The following is a 20,512-nucleotide window of genomic DNA, read 5'->3' as shown; positions in this document are numbered from 1 at the left end:
CTCCATTCATCAAATTCACATAGAGCGTCTTTTCAAACCGGTATAGCTCTACTCTCTGCTAAAAAAAAATAAGGAAGGACGGAAGGTTGACTGTAGATCGATAACCAGAGAATTTAGTCGACTTCTCCAAAAGAGTGATGCCGCATCGAGCTAGAAAAAGAACGAGATCAAAGTACAAGTGAGACAGAAAAGGCTGTATTATTTTGCGGGGGTGAGTGTACTCTGATCCTCTTTATTACCCTCAGTCTTACCAACATAAATTACAATCCTACGGCGCTGCAGTCGTTTTACCAACAGTAACTTTTTATCTCACCTCCATTCACCAGGTCCGTGTAACTGCATCTTCTTCTGGTGCATTATTTCGTGGGACGAATAGAAATAACGGGCGCGGTCATCGTCCACATGACGGCGGTCTCTCCCGTCTCTAGGTTCCTAAGTATTTTCATTGCGGCGTAAACCTTCTGGTATTGGTGGGCTAATAAGTTGCTTTTGCGAACAGACTTGAAAGAGCAGACGGTGGCGCCACTGTGCGGTCATTATATCGAGTTTCGGGAAAGATGGGCGCATCTCGCCGGGCAGTAGCTTAGACTCTACCTACAAGACAACACCACACCACCCGATGTTTCCCAATTATTCGCAAATTTAAAGGGTGATATAGTTTTGTCGCACGTTATTTAATAAGCAACCGTGTGTGCTGTGTGTGTGTGTGTAAATGTGTGACGTGATATTAAACAAGTGATAAAAATAAGTAGCGATTGATTATTTAAAAAAAAAAAAAAAAAAACGCGAACGGGTAACAGTCTTGCAAGCCGGGCTTCAAACGAACGGCTGTAGAGTTGAAGAGTGAAAAAGTATAAAGGGGAAAATAATATTTTTTATTATTTATTCGCAAGTAATCTGACGGGTTGGCGGTAAATTTATTTATTGAGGGTAAAATTTAAATACTATATTACGGTAATATTTTTTAAAATTCAAAATATTTGTTTTTATTTTTTTGAATTTATAATTATAATTTTACTATTCGGACAGTGTGTCGACGTGAGCGCAAGGTGGAGGAACACGAAGTAGAAACGAGCAAGAGAATTGATAAGTTGGCGGAGGAGGAACACGGAACGATCAACGACACGGTGTAAATTTATTTGAGAGAGGAGTGGAGAGAGTAAATTTAAATTTAAATTTAAATAATTATTTATTTTGAATAAATAAATAAGTAAATGACTGAGATAATCTCTGACACGCACGAAAATAAATAAGTAAATAATAATAGGAAACAAAGTAACAAATTTAAAATTATTTATTAATAATAAATAAAACTGAACATTATATTTTTGTAAATCAAGAAGCGTTGGAGATTATGCGCTAGTGATTGTCAGTGTTACTGTGGTAAGAAAGCTCACAAAATCTTAGTGTCTAGTGATTAATTGAGTGAGTTAAATATTATTAAGTGTAGAGGAAGATAAAAGTTTTAAGATTAACCGAAAATAATTCGGAGAGACACACCCTCAGTCTTAGCTTCCTCTCTTTCCTTCCTTATCGTCTGATATCAACATTCTTCCTCTCAATATACTAATTTAAGTATAATTATTATTATTTACAGATAAATAATAATAATAATAACGCAACGTATAAAATAAATTGAGAGGAAAAAAAGAGCTTCCCGTATCAAGATTTTAATTCAAAGTGTTCTCACCGGGGAAATAGTGCGCGTGTGGTTTGTATGTGAAGTGCACCCGTGTTTTACATCCCCACTTCTTTTTCTAAATAATCGTCGCAACGTCGTCGCGATCGTCACCGACGTATCGTCGGCAAGTTTGTGCACCCTAAAGTGAACCAGCTGCGTTATTAAAACCACAACCAAAATGTCCGTGAGAATGGAAAATGTCGCGGCCCCGAGAAAACTTAACTACAAGATGATGGTGAGTGATATTTATATTTACATATGTATTTATATTTATATATTTTAAATTTACTATTTTATTATTATTATTATTATTATTATTATTATTATTATTATTATTATTATTATTATTATTATCATTTAAACCAAAGATAAAAGACGAGCATGAAAATTAATAATTACCGATGAATAATTTAAGTTGCAGTGTTAAATTATAATTTTGACATATTTTTAGTGTAAATTTATTGGAATTTGCTGGGGAATTTTTATGAGAATATTTTGATTGGGGCGTGCGATGGCCGATAGATCGTCACGAAACCGGCGTAGTTTGACAGCATGCCGCGGGGCGTTTACTGTCCCACCCAAGCTCTTTACCCCTCCGCTGTATTTCTCTTCTTTCTTGCTTCCCATTTGCTCACTATGGATGTACTATCTTTCATTCTATCCCTACTATGCCACAATATTCTACCTCCCCTTGTCTGGTTGATACTCGCGCCAACATATATATAAAATACTGCTCCGTCTTTTTAAAATGTGTGCGTGCAAGCAAATGTACACTAAAGTAAATCTGCTGGGTTTACTTGCTCACTGCATACATGAGAATTTCTCGCAGAGCAAACAAGTGCGAATTAATCTCTGCTTCATCTGTAGATTTCACTGAGCATTGATATTAAATCTAACACCAGAAAACTATTTGATGACAATTATAAGGCTGAGACAGCCGATATTTTTGTAATATTGTAATTTAAAAAAATTCATCTGAATGACAAGGGGTCCTAGTCTGGTCATGCTTCCGGTCACACGAAACGAGTTTAGATGTGTGAGGAAGTGCTCCATTGACGCTTCTCTTTTCATAATTTCTCTCTATTTATATATATTTTTTATTCTTTTATCTCTCTTTTACACTGTAGGTTTAGTTGTGCCATCGCATAATATCAATAGGGGTTTAATTTGCACGGACTGAGATATTTTATCATTAAAGAGGGGAAAAGAGAGATGGCACATGGATTGATCCAATAGCCATGGCGGCGTTCGACGTGCGTTGTCACGTGATCAAAGAATTCGCCGGGCGTGTTGTGTGCGATGTGCGAATCGACGGGATGTCTGGATTAACCTGCTGACGTTTTCTAAGAGTAACTGCACATTTTTACTACCGATACTATGTCCAATTTAGTAGATGATTATCTGGAATTTTTTCTTTTTATCACTAAGATAAAAAAAAAATGGAGTAAAAGATAAATTTTTAAATTCTATTTGATTAAAAATTTATTTTTATTTATGATTCATAAAAGAAACTAAATTATAGGTCAGAACTATTATTAGAACTAGAAAATTTTATAAAATGTATCAAAGGTAAATGATAGTAATTAATTGATTAATAAGTATAAAGGTACAGTGATAAATAATCTGATCAAGTTGAGTTACTGTAGTGTTGGTGTCCAATGAGGATCCACAGGCACGCGTGGTTTGTTTAGGAATGTTGACTCCATGGCAATGAGGATAGAAGTTTAACAAGAAGCTTCTCTTACTTATACTCTTTCTTTCTCAGTCTATATGTTTATCTCTCTCTTTCTCTCTCTCGCTCTCTATTTCTCGAAGGCCAAGGCAGTTTGCCGGCCGGTCTTGCTCGCTCGATTGCTCGCGTTTCAAGATGGACTCTCATATATATATGTATGTATGCATGTGTGCTGGTTAGATATTTCTTCTTTTCATACCATACCGGATATGTATCTTTTACTCTACGATTTAACAGTGTCTCGCTCTCTAGCATAGAGATTACCCCGTTTTTATTCAGTCGGTCTCGTTGTTTTTGTCGGGCATACAGGAGAGTTAGACGTTGACACTTGACTTGGAACCCTGTCCTCTTGAGATTTTCCAATAGCTAGAGGTAATACATTTGACGACATCGCAGGGACGTTGGCCTTGATCGATACCCTTTGCGGGAAAATTGTCTCGGGACTATAGAATAAGAGGATGAGGAGAACAAGGCGAACAGTGGGAGAGAGAATTGAGGAGAGGAAAAGTCGTACCTGCCCTGGTTGATGGGGTCGAAGGACTTTCGGGTGGGGCTGTTGAACTCGTCGGAAAAAAGGGGGATGTTTTGTATTATCTATTAGATATCAAAAATTATCTTCAGCTAAAGTTCAAATTTTTCATTTTTTCCCATACAAAATTACGATAATTGATATAAAAAAAATTTATGACAATTAGTCAGTTTGGATATTTATTTAAAATAAGTATAGAGATTTGAGCTGAAGAAATCTGCTCTAGTCTTTTATTAAATCAATGAAATATAACAAATAGATCGTAATTAATTGGAGGGACAGATCTTTCTATAAATAGAGAATATATATAAATAATATGATGTTGGATAAAAAAGTAAGCAATGAGAAAAATGACGCTTCAATATATAGTCTAGAGGGGTTAGGTTAGCCGGCGTAGGCGGTGCAAGAATATCGATTATTTGTGGTTGCGGCATGCTGCCGTTGCTGCACCCTCCGTACCGGCTGTTTAAAAAATTATCTTATTACTAAAATAATAATTTTATCATTTATATTTTACTGTAAAAAATCGGGAGTGAATTTGGAGTGATTGGGAATTTCATTTCAATCCGAATTCACTTGGAGTCCAGGAGTTTTTAAAGAAAATCACTCTGCATATGGAGTAAAAGGAGAGTTTGTTATTTCATAGAAGTGATTTAAATTTTATTAAATCTGCATTCACTCCGACTCAGACTTTTAGTATTAAAATAAACTTTCCTTTGGACTAAATTTTACTTTGAAACGGAGCTTAATATTGAAACGGAGCTTAATATTGAAATAAACCCTCTTTCAAAGTCATTTGCTTCGTATTCACTCCAGACTTAATACGCGATCTCTCCCCAAATTTATTTACAGTGTAATTATTTTTTTTGACTTAAATAAATTGATTAAGATTTAAAATATTAATATGTTGATATTATCAATGAATATTTTAAAATATTACAGATAAATATTTAAGGAGTGGGTTTATAAATAAAATAAAGATAAATGGGATAGGACCTAGTGATTAACGAGATAGATACCAGGTCGTAGAAAGTCTACATCTTTTGTGTCTTTTTAAATAACTAGTCATGTATTGCTATATATTGTGAGGAGGAAAAGTCAAGTTGAAACTTTCTTTAGTCATACAGAATAATAACTGATAATAATTTATTTTGTATTTAAATGCTATAAATTAAATTATTTATTTACATATATGGGTAAATTTTTCATTTCACCGACAAATATTTAGCATTTTAATTGATATAACTGTTTATATTTATTTTAATTACAGTAATTAATCGTATAAATAATTTCATTAATTGAATACATAATTATTGAGTAGATTTAATGTTTAATTTTTAAATATAATTGAACCGGTCGAGAAAAAAATAAAACAAAGTTATAAGATATGTATTTTTTTTTTAATGATATAGGATTTCAATGATAGTTTATTTTATCTTTATAAAAATTTATAAAAGTTAACAGATATATTTTATGAGTTGAAATTAAATAGACGCAAGCGCACTCACACGTGAGTTTGTATGTAATTTATTCCATACTTCCTGAGTTGCATTAACCTGTTGGTTTTATGTTAAAAAATTTGAAAAAAATTATCTGGTTGCATGTACATAAAAAAAAGGATACAAGATAAATTGTTGGAATAATTAGTACTTTATTTTATTTTTTTATATATTTTTGAAAAAAACAAAATTCCTTCAAAACTTTTATTTAACTGACATTCAATTTAATGAATTTAATAAAAAAAACCGGACGTGATTGTGTATTCTTTTTAAGTATCAACGTTAATGCAAATGTAAATGAGTTGTATTAATAAACATAGGAGAGAATAATACACAGAATTTTACGGTATTTTTTACGTAGAAAGTTTATAGAAAAATTACTATGGTAATAGTAGTAGAATAGTATAGAATTATGGTAAAAATTACTGGTAACATATAAATTTTTAAAATACGTCCAACAGAATTTACAGTGCATTGTAATTGTCACGAGGCAACAGATTAAATTTTATTTCAAAAATTTTTACCAACTGCATCATAATAGATTTTAATATTTGGTAAATTATTCGTAAAAAATAAAATAGAAGGAATAAATTTAAAAATTATAATTGAAAAACAGCTGAAAAAAATTGGTTAGATGCATTTGATAATTTAACATACATACAATTATTTAGTAACAACAAAATATAGATATGTTAATTTTGTAAAATAAATTATTATTCATGTATTCAAAAAAATTCCCGTTAACAATAATAAAAACAGTTCATCTACTAAATTGATCAAAAATTTCAGAAGCATTAAAATACACATATAATTAAAGTAAAAGACCCAGTAGCCGATCAGGGAACGCGTATCTGATCACTCATGTATTTTTGTATTCATAATTACTAAATTTTATTAAATATAGATATACAAATACATGGAGTGATCGGGTACTAAGTCTTTTACTTTATCACACAAAAGAAAATTCACATAATGTCTCGTGTTCATTTTACTCTTTTAAAATGAATCAGTGAAAAGTACTCCAATCAATGATATACTTGGGACTGATTCGCAGCACTTTTTACTAATTCATTTTAAGAGAGTAACCTCTCAATACTAGAATCCACGAAAAGAGCCGAATATTTCCGAATGAATTCGAATTTACAAAATTTTTCATATTACCGTGTCTTGGAATGCAGTTTTGAAAAAGTTGCAATCTTTAAATTTGAACTGATAAATTTTTTACTGTACCAAGGCCTGGTTTTTCTAAGTCATTTTTTATTGAAAATATTTAAATAGTTATATACTTTCGATATGTCAGAAATATTACTCTGGCATAGTAAAAATAGTTATCCTCCATAGTATATTTTAATAAAATTTCATTACAAATTACTGAAACAAAGGGTTCAATTCCCAAGCTATCGAGGTGTCCCACCGCCATTTCACTCTAAAACCAAGTGTGTGATTTTCGCACATATTAAATGTGTTCCATGTTTAAGGCCATAAACAAAACTATAGTTTTTTGTAGTCACAGAAAAAATTTCACTGTGTTGAATTTCTATAACTCACTTATGGCATCCTAATGTCATTTGGCAAATGTTAATGTCGATTACACACTTGGTATCAGAGTGGTTTCACTTCAGGAAAAACGCCACCGGACCTCTTTCTTACAGAAAAATAAACAAGACCATCTTTACTGCACTCGTCGAGTAAATGGTAATTTTTAAAAAATTTATCTCAGAGATAATTTTTGAAAATACGAAATCTTTAGCCCTCTGTTAAGATTTTAAAAGACTATTTTAGGTGTGGAGTTTTTCCGTGAATTTAATTGAAAGTCGGTTAACGTTACCCCTCAAAATCTTTGAGTAATTTTAACCATTAAATTATCTTTGTGTAATTAACATGGGTGAAATTAAGTGAGTTTCATAGGATGAGTTAGCTCCGATGTTGAGAGAATTTAAGCTATTTTGTAGCCCGGGAGTGGACAGCTAATAATACTGCTATGCCTAGGTTGGCATAAAAAAAGGTGTCGGGTCAGTCAGATGGATCCTAGCCAAAATTTTCATCTTCCTTTTCTCAAGTAATATTATCTTAATTGATAGTTTGTAACCACATGATCAATAAATAATACTATACACTGCAAGCTATATCGCTGCAGCTTTATCAGCTCTTGTGACAATGGTTTTTTTTTTTTTTTATTTTATTTTCCAAGTGATATGATAGAGGTTAAACAAGGCCAATATGTCAAGCGTTAACATGAGTTTCCATTCATCTACACGATTCATCAATGAGTCAATAGCAGGCTCTCTGTAAGAGTTTCTCGATGAATCTTTTACGTGACCAAGACCATGGTTTGTTGCCATACATGATGCTCGTTATTTAGTAGGGTCTTTCGATCCCCTATTTTATCATTACATGTAACTACGCGATTACATCCACGCCGTTAGAGGTTTAAATCTAACTCCGTTTAGTTTTGTTGGAAGAAAGAGAATGAAAATAAAAAATATGTGCGTGCATTTGTTCAAGGCAAAAGCCACAGGGAATTTATGGTATGCGACTACGAGACGAGAGAAGTACTGAGATGAGTACAGAGACTGGTTTTCAAAGGCTCGTACCACTTCCTTCGTTATCCTATCATCATTACCATCATCATAATCGTTGTCCTTTTATTTAACTATAATATAAATAATAAAAAATTGTGTTATAATATTCACAAGTTATTTTATTTTATCAATTACCTGATCAATGACCTCACTTATGTTATCTCAAGGTGAAAATTACAGACTTATTGACCTCACTTTGTTAACATTAAAATATTATCAGCATTCAAATTTATACTTCAGTCTTATCTTTGGTGTTACATGAGTAATTTATGAAAGCATTATTTAAAAAAAATTACTTTTTATGTGATGCATTCATTTTTATTTACTAAAAATTATTCATAGATTTAACAGATGTATTCAATTATTTATTATTTACATTTAAATATTATGTCTTGTTTGGGAGGAAAAAAGTTTGTAGATGAATCATAATTTGAAACTCATGAGTATATATAATCAAATCAAAGATAAATATCGTGACGTAGAAATGAAATTTATCACTAATATAATTCTCTGTTGAAATAAAGAAAATAAGAAACTAAAATCTATCAACAAACTATTGAATTACATTAATAAATTCCTGGAAAACCAAACGTAAGCAAAATTTGTCATCTAAGTTAACATATTTTTTTATTGTAAATTTGATATCATTGTATAAATACTCAGACAGCCAGAACAATAATAATGATGATAATAATAATAATAATAATAATAATAATAATAATAATAATAATAATAATAATAATTTGGGTACAAAGAATGAAATTTTTTTTTTTTAAATAAATTTTTGGGGGTACTCATTTTGCCCCCCCCCCCTACCTTTATTTTAAATGTAATATAAATATATTAAAAATATATCTTAGAATATATAAAAACTACATGTATGAAAATGTAAAAAAAACATGAAATATATATTTAAAATTTAAGAAAAAATATTAGCATGATATAAAAAAATTTATATTTAATATACTTTTTATATTTTCATATATGTATATTTTATATATTCTACCAGGGAATATATATTATTAATATACTTGAATTAAATTTAAAATATATATGAAAATTGGCTAAGAGTTAGTTATTAAAAATATATTTTTTTCATGGGGGATAATAATAAGAATTGAATAATTAAAATAAACATGTTGTTTCAGGGTACAAATGGACCTCGGCCAACATACGCAGGCGCTAATAATGGTAGCGCGGGCAGTGCTGGAGCCGGCGGTGTTGGTGTGGGCGTAGGACCAACTGCTGGAGGACACGGACTGAAAGGTGGTACGGGAGGTGCTCCCCGCGGTGGTAATCCCGTGCAATACCGGGCAAGTGCCGGTGCTTGGGGTGCTACACCGTCCCACGCGGCCGCTGCTGCCGCGTATCCGCCGTACACGAGGTACCCAGCCGCGGCCGCGCAGATGCCGGTTGGAGCTCAGCAACTACCGCCAACCGCGAATCCCTACGCTGTGACTGCTTACGCGCAACATGCTTCGGTAAGTTAACTCATATGTATGTATATATACATATATAATTTTTTAAATCTACCCTTTTTCATTTAATCAAATCTCTAAATAAATTTATGATCCTGGAGTTAGTAGACAATTAACAATTTTTGATTTTTTTTTCCAACTAATCAATTACAATAAAAAGGTGTTAACTAATTAATTGATATTTTTATCTATTTATTTATTAGTCGCGAAATCTTTGATATAAGACTTTAATGTAATTTTTTTAAAATTTTACAGTATGGAGGACAAAGAGTACCAACGGCATCTTCGCCAGCTAACACGAGTAGTAGCTCTAGCAGTGCGACTGGCAGCCAAAGTGGTACGATCAGTACAAACTTGAGTAATAACGCAATGCAAGGCCAACAGCCGGAGCAGCTGTCTAAAACAAATTTGTATATCCGTGGCCTCAACCAAAGCACAACTGACAAAGATCTTGTTAATATGTGTTCTCAGTAAGTAATAATTCATTTGTAAAAAAAATAGAATTGAATAAATAAAAAAAAAAATTTATGCAATTTAAATAAATTAATGCATAAAGGATGTGATGATTAAAAAACAAAATTATTTTTAGTGAATAATTATGATCTAGGCAATTAACAATTCTCGAATTTTTTTGTTAACAATTTAATTGAAAACAAAATTTTAAAAACCAAACATATGCACATGTAAAAAATTTGAAAAACTATACGCGCAGCTTTTTAAATTAATCATTTTTAAAAAAATCTATAAATTACTAATAAATTTCTTAAAGAAATTTGCATTTTGTTAAATATTTAAAAAAATCCTATATTTATTATATATTTGTTGGTTCTAATATATTGGTAATGCTTTTTTTTGCTTTGCAGATACGGAACAATAACTTCTACAAAAGCGATCCTGGACAAAAACACAAATAAATGTAAAGGTACTTAGTTGATTTATACACTTTTTAGTTTATATTATATATACTATTTATTTTATTTTTTTGATATTTTTAAAATTCATCTCCATACCTTTCAATTTATTTTAACTTCATCCAAAGTATTATTTATTTTTAATAACTACAATCTTTAGAATTATAAATTCATGCACTAAAATAATTATTTATTTATTTAATATATAAATTTATTGGAGCTTTTAAAATATTATAAAAATAAAAATATTTATATATTGTAGTATTGCGTAAATATATAAGGTACTAAGTAACTTCTATGATTATCAAAGTTTTAGGATCCAATAAACTCGCGTATGTTAGCGATACATTTTTACTAATCAACATTTCGTGACTAATTGCCGCTTCCAGACTTTCAAGAATCATCACACAATAAAACTTAACAATATTTTGCTTCCAAATCTTATATATTACCTTGTAATATATCTATTTTTATAAAGTTGCATCTTATAATAATCACACAAAGCCAAGAGTGTCAATAAATTGAATAAAATTTTTGAAAAATAGATATATTACAATATAATATATAAGATTTGTAAGCAAGATGATGTTTCGTTAAAAAACGAAATAAAAAGTAAAAAATCTATTGGATGTCAGCTGAAAATTGCAGCCACCTCCAATCACATAAATTTTTTAAATTTTCGTTGCACGAAAAACGTTACGATCTTCAGGTACATGATTGTGTGACAATTTTTGAGAGTCTGGAAGTGCCAGTTAATCACAAGACGTTGCTTAATAAAAATGTGTCGCTACCATTCGCGAATTTATTGAATCCTTTAACTCTGATAACCACAAGAGTAATTTAAATTTGAATTTAAATTAATGATATCGGAATGCATTATCAATATACTGTGTAATTATTAAATGTATTTTTGTTAATTTGTGTTACAGGTTATGGCTTTGTAGACTTTGAATCACCGGTGGCGGCTGAGGGTGCTGTGAAAGCACTGGTCGCCAAGGGCATCCAAGCACAGATGGCGAAAGTGGGTATCTGGTTGCATCGTAGACTGGCCAGTGTACGTTGGTTGTGCATGCAAGTACAGTAATACCAGAGTAACAGTAAACCTCTATCTCTCTTTCTCTATTTATCATTTCTTTTTTCCAATCCTCAAACCTCTAATCACGTATATTTTATTTACTTTTATTAATATTTTATTATTATTATTTTTTTTTTTTTATTAAATCTATCAAAACCAGCTCCCGGATACCAACATCAGCTTCGCGGTCATGGTGATCGTATCCTGTTACCTGATTTCTCTCATTTTTTTTCCTTCCCTCAAAGCAAGAGAAAATTTGTACCTTCTTAATACCAAGTAATTCCATAAATCCTTTCTTTGTATTACCTATTAATAAATATAGTTGATATATTAATCCTATTATTTAACGTCATCTCCAACTGTAAAACTGTCTCTTAATACCTATGTTGATGCTTGCTGCTATACCTCGGCCAAAAACACAAACGCTGATTATAACTGCTATATTTAAAAGTCTAAATGACATTTTTTCTATCGCGTCTCATCACCAAAACACTTTATTTTGTGATCTTGAAGTTAACAGATAATAATTTTTGGATTTTTTTTCAGCACGCCAGTCACAAAAAAAATATACTAAAAATATGCACATGTAGAAAAATTAAAAAACTATAGGTGCATTTTTTTTAAATATTTTTTTTTATAATTTGTCCTTTTTAAAAAAATCCAAAAATTATAAGACGTTAACTTCAGTATCATTTCATTTTTCATAATCATCAAATTATCATACAAAATATAAACTTATGACTTTGTTTAAAATTTATTTATTTTTTAATTTATTATAATTCTTTTTCATTCACGACTGCCATACCCTTTACAATTTTTATTTTTCAACAAACAAAATTAGTTTTTAAAATAAAATATTATTTATTTTCTTTTATTTAATAATAAATTACGATGTATGGCAGCATCTTTCAGACATGTAGTTTATAAAGTATTTTTTATCTGCATTTTGAAATTAATTTAAAAAAAAAAATAAATAAATAAAAGAAATAATAATAATTAGAATAATAGAAATTTTTAAATTAATTAAATTAATGAGACGCGAAATTTTAGTACTCTTATCATTCTTTGTCTTTTTTCCTATCATTTTAGTCATCTAAAAATTAATTATCTTATCATTCTTTTTTTTTTTACAACAAATTGAAATACATACAAGAACAAGAACGTGCCCAAGTAAAAAAAAATTCTTTCCAAAAATGTTCCTGACAGTGAACTTTCAAAATTGAGACAATTTTGAACTTTTTGAATATTTTTTGAAGTTTAAAATAATTAAAGTGTCAAAAATTTTTAACTACTGTCGACTTTTTATGCAGGATTTTTTTTTTTTTAAATTTCTTAAGTGCAATTAATTAAATTGACAATTTTATGAGTTCATGATGAGTTACAATCACTAATTTTTTTGAACTATTTTTGAACAAGTAGAAAAGCGAAAAAAAAAAATTGACCTTCCAAAAAAGTTCTAATGAAAGTCAAAAAAGTTTTTTCAAAGTTTCAAAAATGTTCAATTTAAAGTTCAGAGTTCTTTCAAATTCTGAAATTCTCTATCATGGAAGTTTTTGAAACGAATTTTTTTTACGCGGGTAAATTTAATAATTATTAACTAACTTTTCACGGAATGGTTCTTCTAACCTGGCCCGCGGTGAACAAAAGCACACGGGGTAATCCATCTACATACATATATATATATATTTTATAAATATATATACATATATTATGCGACAGGCTGTGATGATGTATAAAATCGCATGTGATATGATTTAAAAATTTGAATGAACCAGTATACATTAATTAACTTATATATATTTATATAAATATAATATTTTTCTTATTAGTTTTATTAAGGAAATTTTTTATTTTTTTTTTTTTTTTACATTCTTCAGTGTACATGCAGTTTTCGGCTAATGTACAATGTAATTAATTGTGGATGGTAATGATTCATTAAGTAATCAAAATTTGATAAATAAAATTTGAAAAAACATTAAATTGAATGTAAGTAATAAAAATTTGATAAATTTTTTGGAAATTAAATGAATCGTTAATCATCCGAGTACGCGATAACATAATCACTTATATAAGAAACATTACTCTTTTATTATCTTTCTAATCATATACTAAAAAAATAAATATATACATAATTAAAAAAAAAATACGCCATCAGCTTGGCTTATACCATAATGTTTTCATTATTTATTCTGTTTTTGTGTTAATGCATTCGCAAGATTGAAGTAAATTGTCGTAAAGTATAAGTATATTCAAGTAATAGTAGATTTGATTGATTTATTTATCTCTCGTATCAATTTATTTTATTTAATCATTATTATTATGATTAATATCATTATTTTTATTTATATTATTTATTATTTATTATAAACTATCATAGTTTATTTGATAATGAAGGAACAAATTTTGAGAGAAAGTATATGAAGGCGATGAGTCTTGATATTTTACTTCATGTTGAATTAATAAATATATATATAAATATATATTAGTGATACGAAATGACCGTCATTTTTATGTTCAATAAAATCACGGGAAATTGTAAATTGACGTCAAAAATTTAGGGTCAATTTTTTATAAAGCAATTTTTTGGGCAAAATCAAATTGGCACGGAAATCGGGATTAAATTCAAAATATGATTGTTAGTTAATTTTCTGCTGGTAAATTGACGTCAATAATGTTTTGGTCAATTTTTTATAAAAAAATTTCTTGGAAAATATTAAACGTACAAGTATTTGTTATTGTAAGTAAACTGCAAGTTGTATCACTCAACATGATGTCAAATTTTTTCATTAAAAAAAATTCGTAAAAAATTTTATATTCGCTTCTATTCAGATGCGAAACGATAATCAAAATTTGAGTCAATTTTTCAAAAAATAATTTTCTGGATAAAAATAATAATTGACGCGGGAATCACGATTAAATTCAAAAATTGACGTCAATTCTCTGACAATTTCCCTGACTCACATCACTAATATACATAAATATTTAAAAAAAATTTTTTTTTAATTTGTGATTTAATTTAAGGTGAAAGTAAATGTCAAGATTTATCGTAGAGACAAGAATGTTACGATGTAAATTGATGCCATGAAGCATGCAAAAACTATCTATTAAAATACTTGATCGAGTCCCATTTGAGAATTTGACAGAACTTAAAAATAGTTTAATAATAAAATTAAATTTAATCTGTCTACTAATTATCTGAGTGCGTTTAAAGATTAGAAAACTCATGTATAGATTATAATTGGTTTTAATTAATTAACTAATTAAATTATATATTATAGTTTAATTTGATTGTTTTATATCGTAGATTTATAGTGGTAGTATTTTTCAAATTTGCTGATTATTTATTTTTTTATTTTATTCATTTTATTTTTAATTGAAAAAAAAATGTACAAAGTATTTAAAATTACTATCATATATATTCTTGAGATTAGAAAAAAAAATTTTAATCAATTATCATCATTTTATTATTTATTATTATTATTTTTTTAATTTATTTATTTATGGAGGTTGTAGAAAAAAAACGCGTTGCTTCCATTCGTCTTTTTGGTTTTTTTTTTTAATTGAACTTTGCTCTACTATCAATTGAAGATTAAATTTTACTACCGTACTTGTATAATGAAGACGCGAATTGAAGTAACGCATATTATTTATTTTTTTAATGTGTAGAGAAATAAAAAATTTTAAAGATATTTAAAGAAAAAAAATGTTAATTTAAATACCAATTGTTTTGCATAGATGTTTTTTTTTTATTCCTCAGCAACAGGAGCAGGATCCTACTAATCTTTATATTGCGAATTTGCCGCTAAACTTCAAAGAAAATGATGTTGAAGGTTTACTTGCACAACACGGACAAGTTATATCTACACGGATACTACGTGATACGCTTGGACAAAGTAAAGGCGTCGGTTTTGCTCGGTAATTTTTATTTATTTATTTATTCAATAAAATTTATTAAATATTAATGTAATTTTATTTTATTTAGGATGGAATCAAAAGAAAAATGTGAACAAATAATTCAAATGTTTAATGGCAAAGCTCTACAGGGTGCAAAAGATCCACTTTTAGTTAAATTTGCAGACGGTGGTAATAAAAAGAAACCATACAAAAGTTCAATATGGCGAGAAACTGGCGATGTAAATAAATATTCATATTTTTTTGTAATTCTATTTATGATACTGAAGTTACTAAACATCTAATAATTTTTTAAAAAATGATAAATTAAAAAAAAATATGCTTAAAAAATTGCGTCTATAGATTTGTCAGTTTTCTACATGCGCATGGTTGTTTTTTTTTTTTTTTTTTTTTTTTCCTGTAAATTTGTTGAAAAAAAATCAAAAAATTATTGTCTACTAACTTCAGAATAGTTTTAATTTTTTTATACTTTCGATTAATTAATTATAATTAATTTACTTTTAGAATATCACATTAAATTATGACACGAGTGGAGTAGGTCAAAACGGAGTCCCAACAGCACACATGCTTCCAGCAGCAACTCTTGCTCAGTACAGTCGTCATTATGGTCAAGCGGTACCTGGTTATACTGTCCCAGGAACACCGTGGGTTACTCCTTACGTCTTGCAAACCGGACCTCCACATATGCAACAGGTTGACGTGAGTCCTGAGCTACACGAGGCTCTAGATCAATTACTAATGATAATAACTCTTTGACACGAAATTTAATTATTAATTATTATTATTTTTCGTTTGTTAGATGATGCCTTCAGCCGATCCCAGCAATCCACAGTACAGCATGATTCCTCAATTAACTACTCAAATGTCGACACTTCATCTCGGGACTGGTTCTGTACGTAATTTTGTTTATTAACAGATAGTAAAACCTCTCGTAAAAATTACTCAGATTATGATAAATAATTCACAGACGTTTATTTGTTTGTCTTTGCAATGATGATAATTTACTAGAGTTCTGAGTATTTTTTTAATTGATTTTAAATTTGTCTGATATTTAGATATTTATGTAATCCAGTGTAACTTTTACATCGAGTTTTATAAATGTCAATTTTATTATAAGGTAAAAGACAGTACCCAGATCACTCCATGTATCAGTATATTTATATTCAATAAAATTAATAAATATAGATATACAAATACATGAGTGATTGGATATTAAGTCTTGTAATTCATAAGTTTTTTTTTTCTAAGGTAAGAAACCTAGTACCTGATCACTTATATATTTGTATGTATATATTTAGTAAAAATAGATATACAAATATATGAGTAATTGAGTACTAATTCCCTGATTGGGTACTAGGTATTTTACCCTAGATAAAAAAAAGAAAAAAAAAATTACTTACAAGTTACAAGACCAAGTACCCGATTCGGGAACTAGTACTCGATCACTCCATATATTTTTCTATCTACTTAGAAAAATTTATTAAATATAGATTTACAAATACATGGAGTGATCGGGTACTAGTTTTCCGATCGTTTATTAAGTCTTTTACCTTACAATTATTTATTTAATATTTGATAATTACTTTTTTTTTTTTTTATTACAGTACATCGCGGCAAGTCCGCATCCGTATCCTTACTCTTATCCTCCCAGCATTATCCACACCATGCCTTTGGGTGAATCCGAACAAACGAGCAACGCAGCGTCACCAGATGAATCTTATCAACAGTACCAAGCTCAGCAGCCCAAGTAGGCAACAGTATATAGGTTAGATCGGATATAGTTTATTAGATAAAAAAGGAAAGGAAAAAAAAATCGAACGAAAATATTTTTCAAGTCAATAAGTTTTCCTAGCCATGTAATTAGTTGATATTCGTATGAAGACAATTAGAATTTTTATTATTGTTTTAAAATTTTTTTTTGTTATTATTTTATTATTATTTTTATGTTTTAGGTACGAATATTCCGAAGGTTACATAAGTTAGGGCAGCGTAAGAACAGTGTAAAAAGAAAGTGGGAGAGTAAATTTAAAAAATATTAAGGAAAAGGATTATATAGAGAGAGGAATAACGAGGTGATGTAAAGCATAAATTTGTAAGCATACAGATTTAATAATTTTTAAATTTTATTATTGAAATTACATATAAAAATATCCATAACTGAGTTTGAAAAAAAAAATTATTAAATAAATAAAAATGAATTGATTTGATTGACAATTAGTATAATAAAAAAAAATATTCTTTTTTTTTTTTGTTATATTAAAAATTCTTCCTCATGATTTTAAAAAATGACGTTTAATAAAATGGAGGAGCAGGGTGTGATTGTAGGACTGCATAAAAAAATAAATGGACAAAAAAGATGAACAAAAAAAAATAATTATTAAAATTAATTGACTTGCCAGCCATCTTTTATACATTTTATTCAAAGTAAAATAAAAAAAAAACGAGATTTAAGATAGGGTGAAAGTAGTTGATATTTTGCAACAAGTAGATAAATGATAATAAGAAGAAACAAAAAAAAATAAATAAATGTTTGACGACATAAATTATAATGGTGCGATTGTGTCATCATTTGTAATTACTATTCGTGAAGAGTAACAGAAAATAACAAAATAAATAAATTTTCAAAAATTTAAACACTCGGAGGTTTTTATCTCCAATGGGCCAATTGTATTTTTTTTTATTTATATAAAATCATTTATAAAAATCGGCCATAGGGTGATGATAGGCTTCCAGGTTTAATTTATATATTTAAAACTTGACTATGAAGTCAAAAAGATCATGTGAGTCGTGCCGAAGCTTAACTGCTTGAAAGTGTGAATAAATATTTTATTTATAAAAAAATAAAATAAATTTTTAAAGGTAAAAATAAAATGAAAATTAACACGAGCTAGAAAAGAGTGAAAGTGAGAATAAGAGACGAGAGAACGCACGAGTGAAAGAACAAGAGCGACTGAACCTGAAGTGTGAAAGAAATAAATTTTTAAAATAAAGAAAACAAATTTTTTTAATGAAATGAAAATTAATTCTGTAAAACTTATAAAAAAAATTTTAAAAATTAAAAAAAAATGTAAAAAGAAAATGTAAAAAAAAAATAACTGACGCTGCTCAGAAGTTATTACAAAGATGAACTCTTCCCAAGACATTTTATGTAGCGTAGGGGCAACGACCAACTCATTTCTTGACGTTTTATTGTCTGTTGAATTGTCATTGCCTCGAGTCGTTGTATTATGATTATTAATGATAGTCCATTGAGGGGAGAAAGAAAGGGGTAGTTAGACACTTCCGAACTTTAAGTGGATAATGATAATATACTTGACATGTTTTCTACACTTTATCAAATCATTGTATAAAAAAAAAAATATTCACACGATGCACGCAATAACACAAATTTTTTTTTTTATTTCTATGTTCAGACATTCCATGCTGAGCACGCCTTTTTTTTTTTTTTTTATTAATTTTCATTTTGCCTTAATGTCAATTTTTTTTTTTTTTTTTTTTACCGTTTATCATTGAGAAAAAAATTCAATGGAATAAGTAAGAAGAGAATTTAAAACAGAAAAAAATTTTTATAATTTAAAGAGTTATTTTTTTTTAATGTACAGATAACACAATTTTTTTGTTTAGAATCGTGCCTTTCCAGAACAAAAAATCCGCTTAGACAAATGAGACAAGGGTGGGGGGATTTTTATTATTAAAATGAAAAAAAGCTGAGAGTAAATAAATAAAAATAAAAAAGTGAAGAAAAAAATTAATAAAAGAAGAACCATATTAAAATAATATATTTTTAGTGTCGTTGAAATCATAATAAAAAAAAAGATATTAAATAAAAAATAACTCGAGCAAATTTTTCAAATTTTCACTAGTTGCTACGAGGTTTATTATTTTTTATTATGACTTTTTTATTGTCATTTATTACTTATATACAAAGAAAAATAAATAAATAAGAAAAGAAAAAAAAATTTATTTCTTCATGTTAAAATAAAAAAAAAGACGTAGATTTTGTACGTATAGACTTTTTGTCACACGATCGGTGGAAGGGAATATAAATAAACGCGTTAAAAAAAATAAATATTGTAGAGTGATTAGAGGCAATGCAAGAGCGTGAATAAATAAATGAACAAAATGAATCATAATAAAAAAGGAATAGTCTGGAAAGAAATAAAATAGATGATAAAAGTTTTTTTTATTGTGCGGGTGTGTGTGCGTGTGATTATTTGAGGCGCTTTGTAAAGAGTTAATTTATTTATTACGATTTCACTTGAGTTTGCGTAATTGAAAAAAAGAAAAAAAAATAATAATAATTTTCTAAAACACTTGAAATTTTGAACCTGTTCTTCTTCCTCTAACTTCTTCGTTCTTGTTCTCTAGTTTTCCTCAACTATCGAGTTGTATTTAATGAATTAAAACATTGGAAGACATGTAGAAAGAAAACCTTGTAAATTTGTGTGATATAAAGTTTTCTTAATGATTGTCGAAGGAAACATATTGATGCTAAAAGATATTAAATAAATATACTGTAAAAAATTTACGGAGTGTGAAAAGATTAAATCTGGAGTGAACGGAGTAAATGCAGAGCGGGCTGCATATTTATTTAATTCCTTTGAATAAAATTTACTCCGAACGGGAGTTTATTTTAATATTGAAACTCTGGTTAAAAGTGAAGTTAACTTTGAACAGGAATTCATTGTTAAATTGAAACTCAAGTTCAAAGTGAAATTCACTCCAAAGGGGAGTTTATTTTAACATTGAAACTCTGGTTCAAAATAAAATTAACTCCGACAAGAAGTTTATTTTGATATTCAAACTCCGGTTCAGAGTAAAATTCACTTCGAAGTGGAGTTTATTTAAATATTGTAACTCCGATTCCAAGTTTAATTTATTCCAAAAGAGAGTTAGTTTTAATATTGAAACTCCGGTTCAAAATGAAATTGACTCCAAACAGAAGTTTATTTTGATATTCAATTTCCGGTTCGGAGTGAAATTCACTACGAAAGGGAGTTTATTTAATTATTAAAACTCTAGTTCCAAGAAAGATGCACTCCGAGGTGGAGTTTATTTTAATATTCAAACTCTGCTTTAAAGGGAAATTAACTCCGAAACGGAGTTTATTTTA

At 28.7% G+C, this 20,512-nt stretch overlaps 1 protein-coding gene across 6 annotated transcripts; it reads left to right on the top strand.

Moving 5' to 3' along the window:
- The first annotated feature begins 568 nt into the window (after window positions 1–568).
- On the top strand, window positions 569–18,852 carry LOC103570867 (protein alan shepard). Of its 6 annotated transcripts, XM_014441005.2 has the most exons (12): window positions 570–954; window positions 1,030–1,916; window positions 9,172–9,504; window positions 9,757–9,971; window positions 10,365–10,423; window positions 11,342–11,487; window positions 15,245–15,402; window positions 15,470–15,620; window positions 15,904–16,098; window positions 16,199–16,291; window positions 17,004–17,146; window positions 17,352–18,851. In XM_014441005.2, exons 2-12 carry the CDS (start codon window positions 1,860–1,862, stop codon window positions 17,380–17,382), a joined length of 1,581 nt encoding a protein of 526 aa, XP_014296491.1. In that variant the 5' UTR covers window positions 570–954; window positions 1,030–1,859; the 3' UTR covers window positions 17,383–18,851. The 6 variants fall into 6 exon arrangements, with proteins under 6 accessions (XP_014296492.1, XP_014296491.1, XP_014296496.1 ...); XM_014441006.2 differs by having other exon boundaries at window positions 569–1,916; window positions 15,904–16,092; window positions 17,352–18,852; XM_014441010.2 differs by having other exon boundaries at window positions 571–1,916; window positions 11,342–11,433.
- Window positions 18,853–20,512: the final 1,660 nt, after the last annotated feature.

The sequence above is a fragment of the Microplitis demolitor genome, chromosome 2, assembly GCF_026212275.2.
Source record: "Microplitis demolitor isolate Queensland-Clemson2020A chromosome 2, iyMicDemo2.1a, whole genome shotgun sequence".
Classification (NCBI taxonomy): Eukaryota; Metazoa; Arthropoda; class Insecta; order Hymenoptera; family Braconidae; genus Microplitis; species Microplitis demolitor.
The sequence above is the reverse complement of the archived record's forward strand: the minus strand, read 5'-3'. Positions and strand labels throughout refer to the sequence as shown.

Bases quoted from the DNA above. Each gene is read 5' to 3' on its own strand.
- LOC103570867 (XM_014441005.2), top strand. From the start codon at position 1,860: ATGTCCGTGAGAATGGAAAATGTCGCGGCCCCGAGAAAACTTAACTAC. The intron at 15,403-15,469 runs GTAATTTTTATT...TATTTTATTTAG, and splicing joins AAAGGCGTCGGTTTTGCTCG to GATGGAATCAAAAGAAAAAT. The intron at 15,621-15,903 runs GTAAATAAATAT...ATTTACTTTTAG, and splicing joins TATGGCGAGAAACTGGCGAT to AATATCACATTAAATTATGA.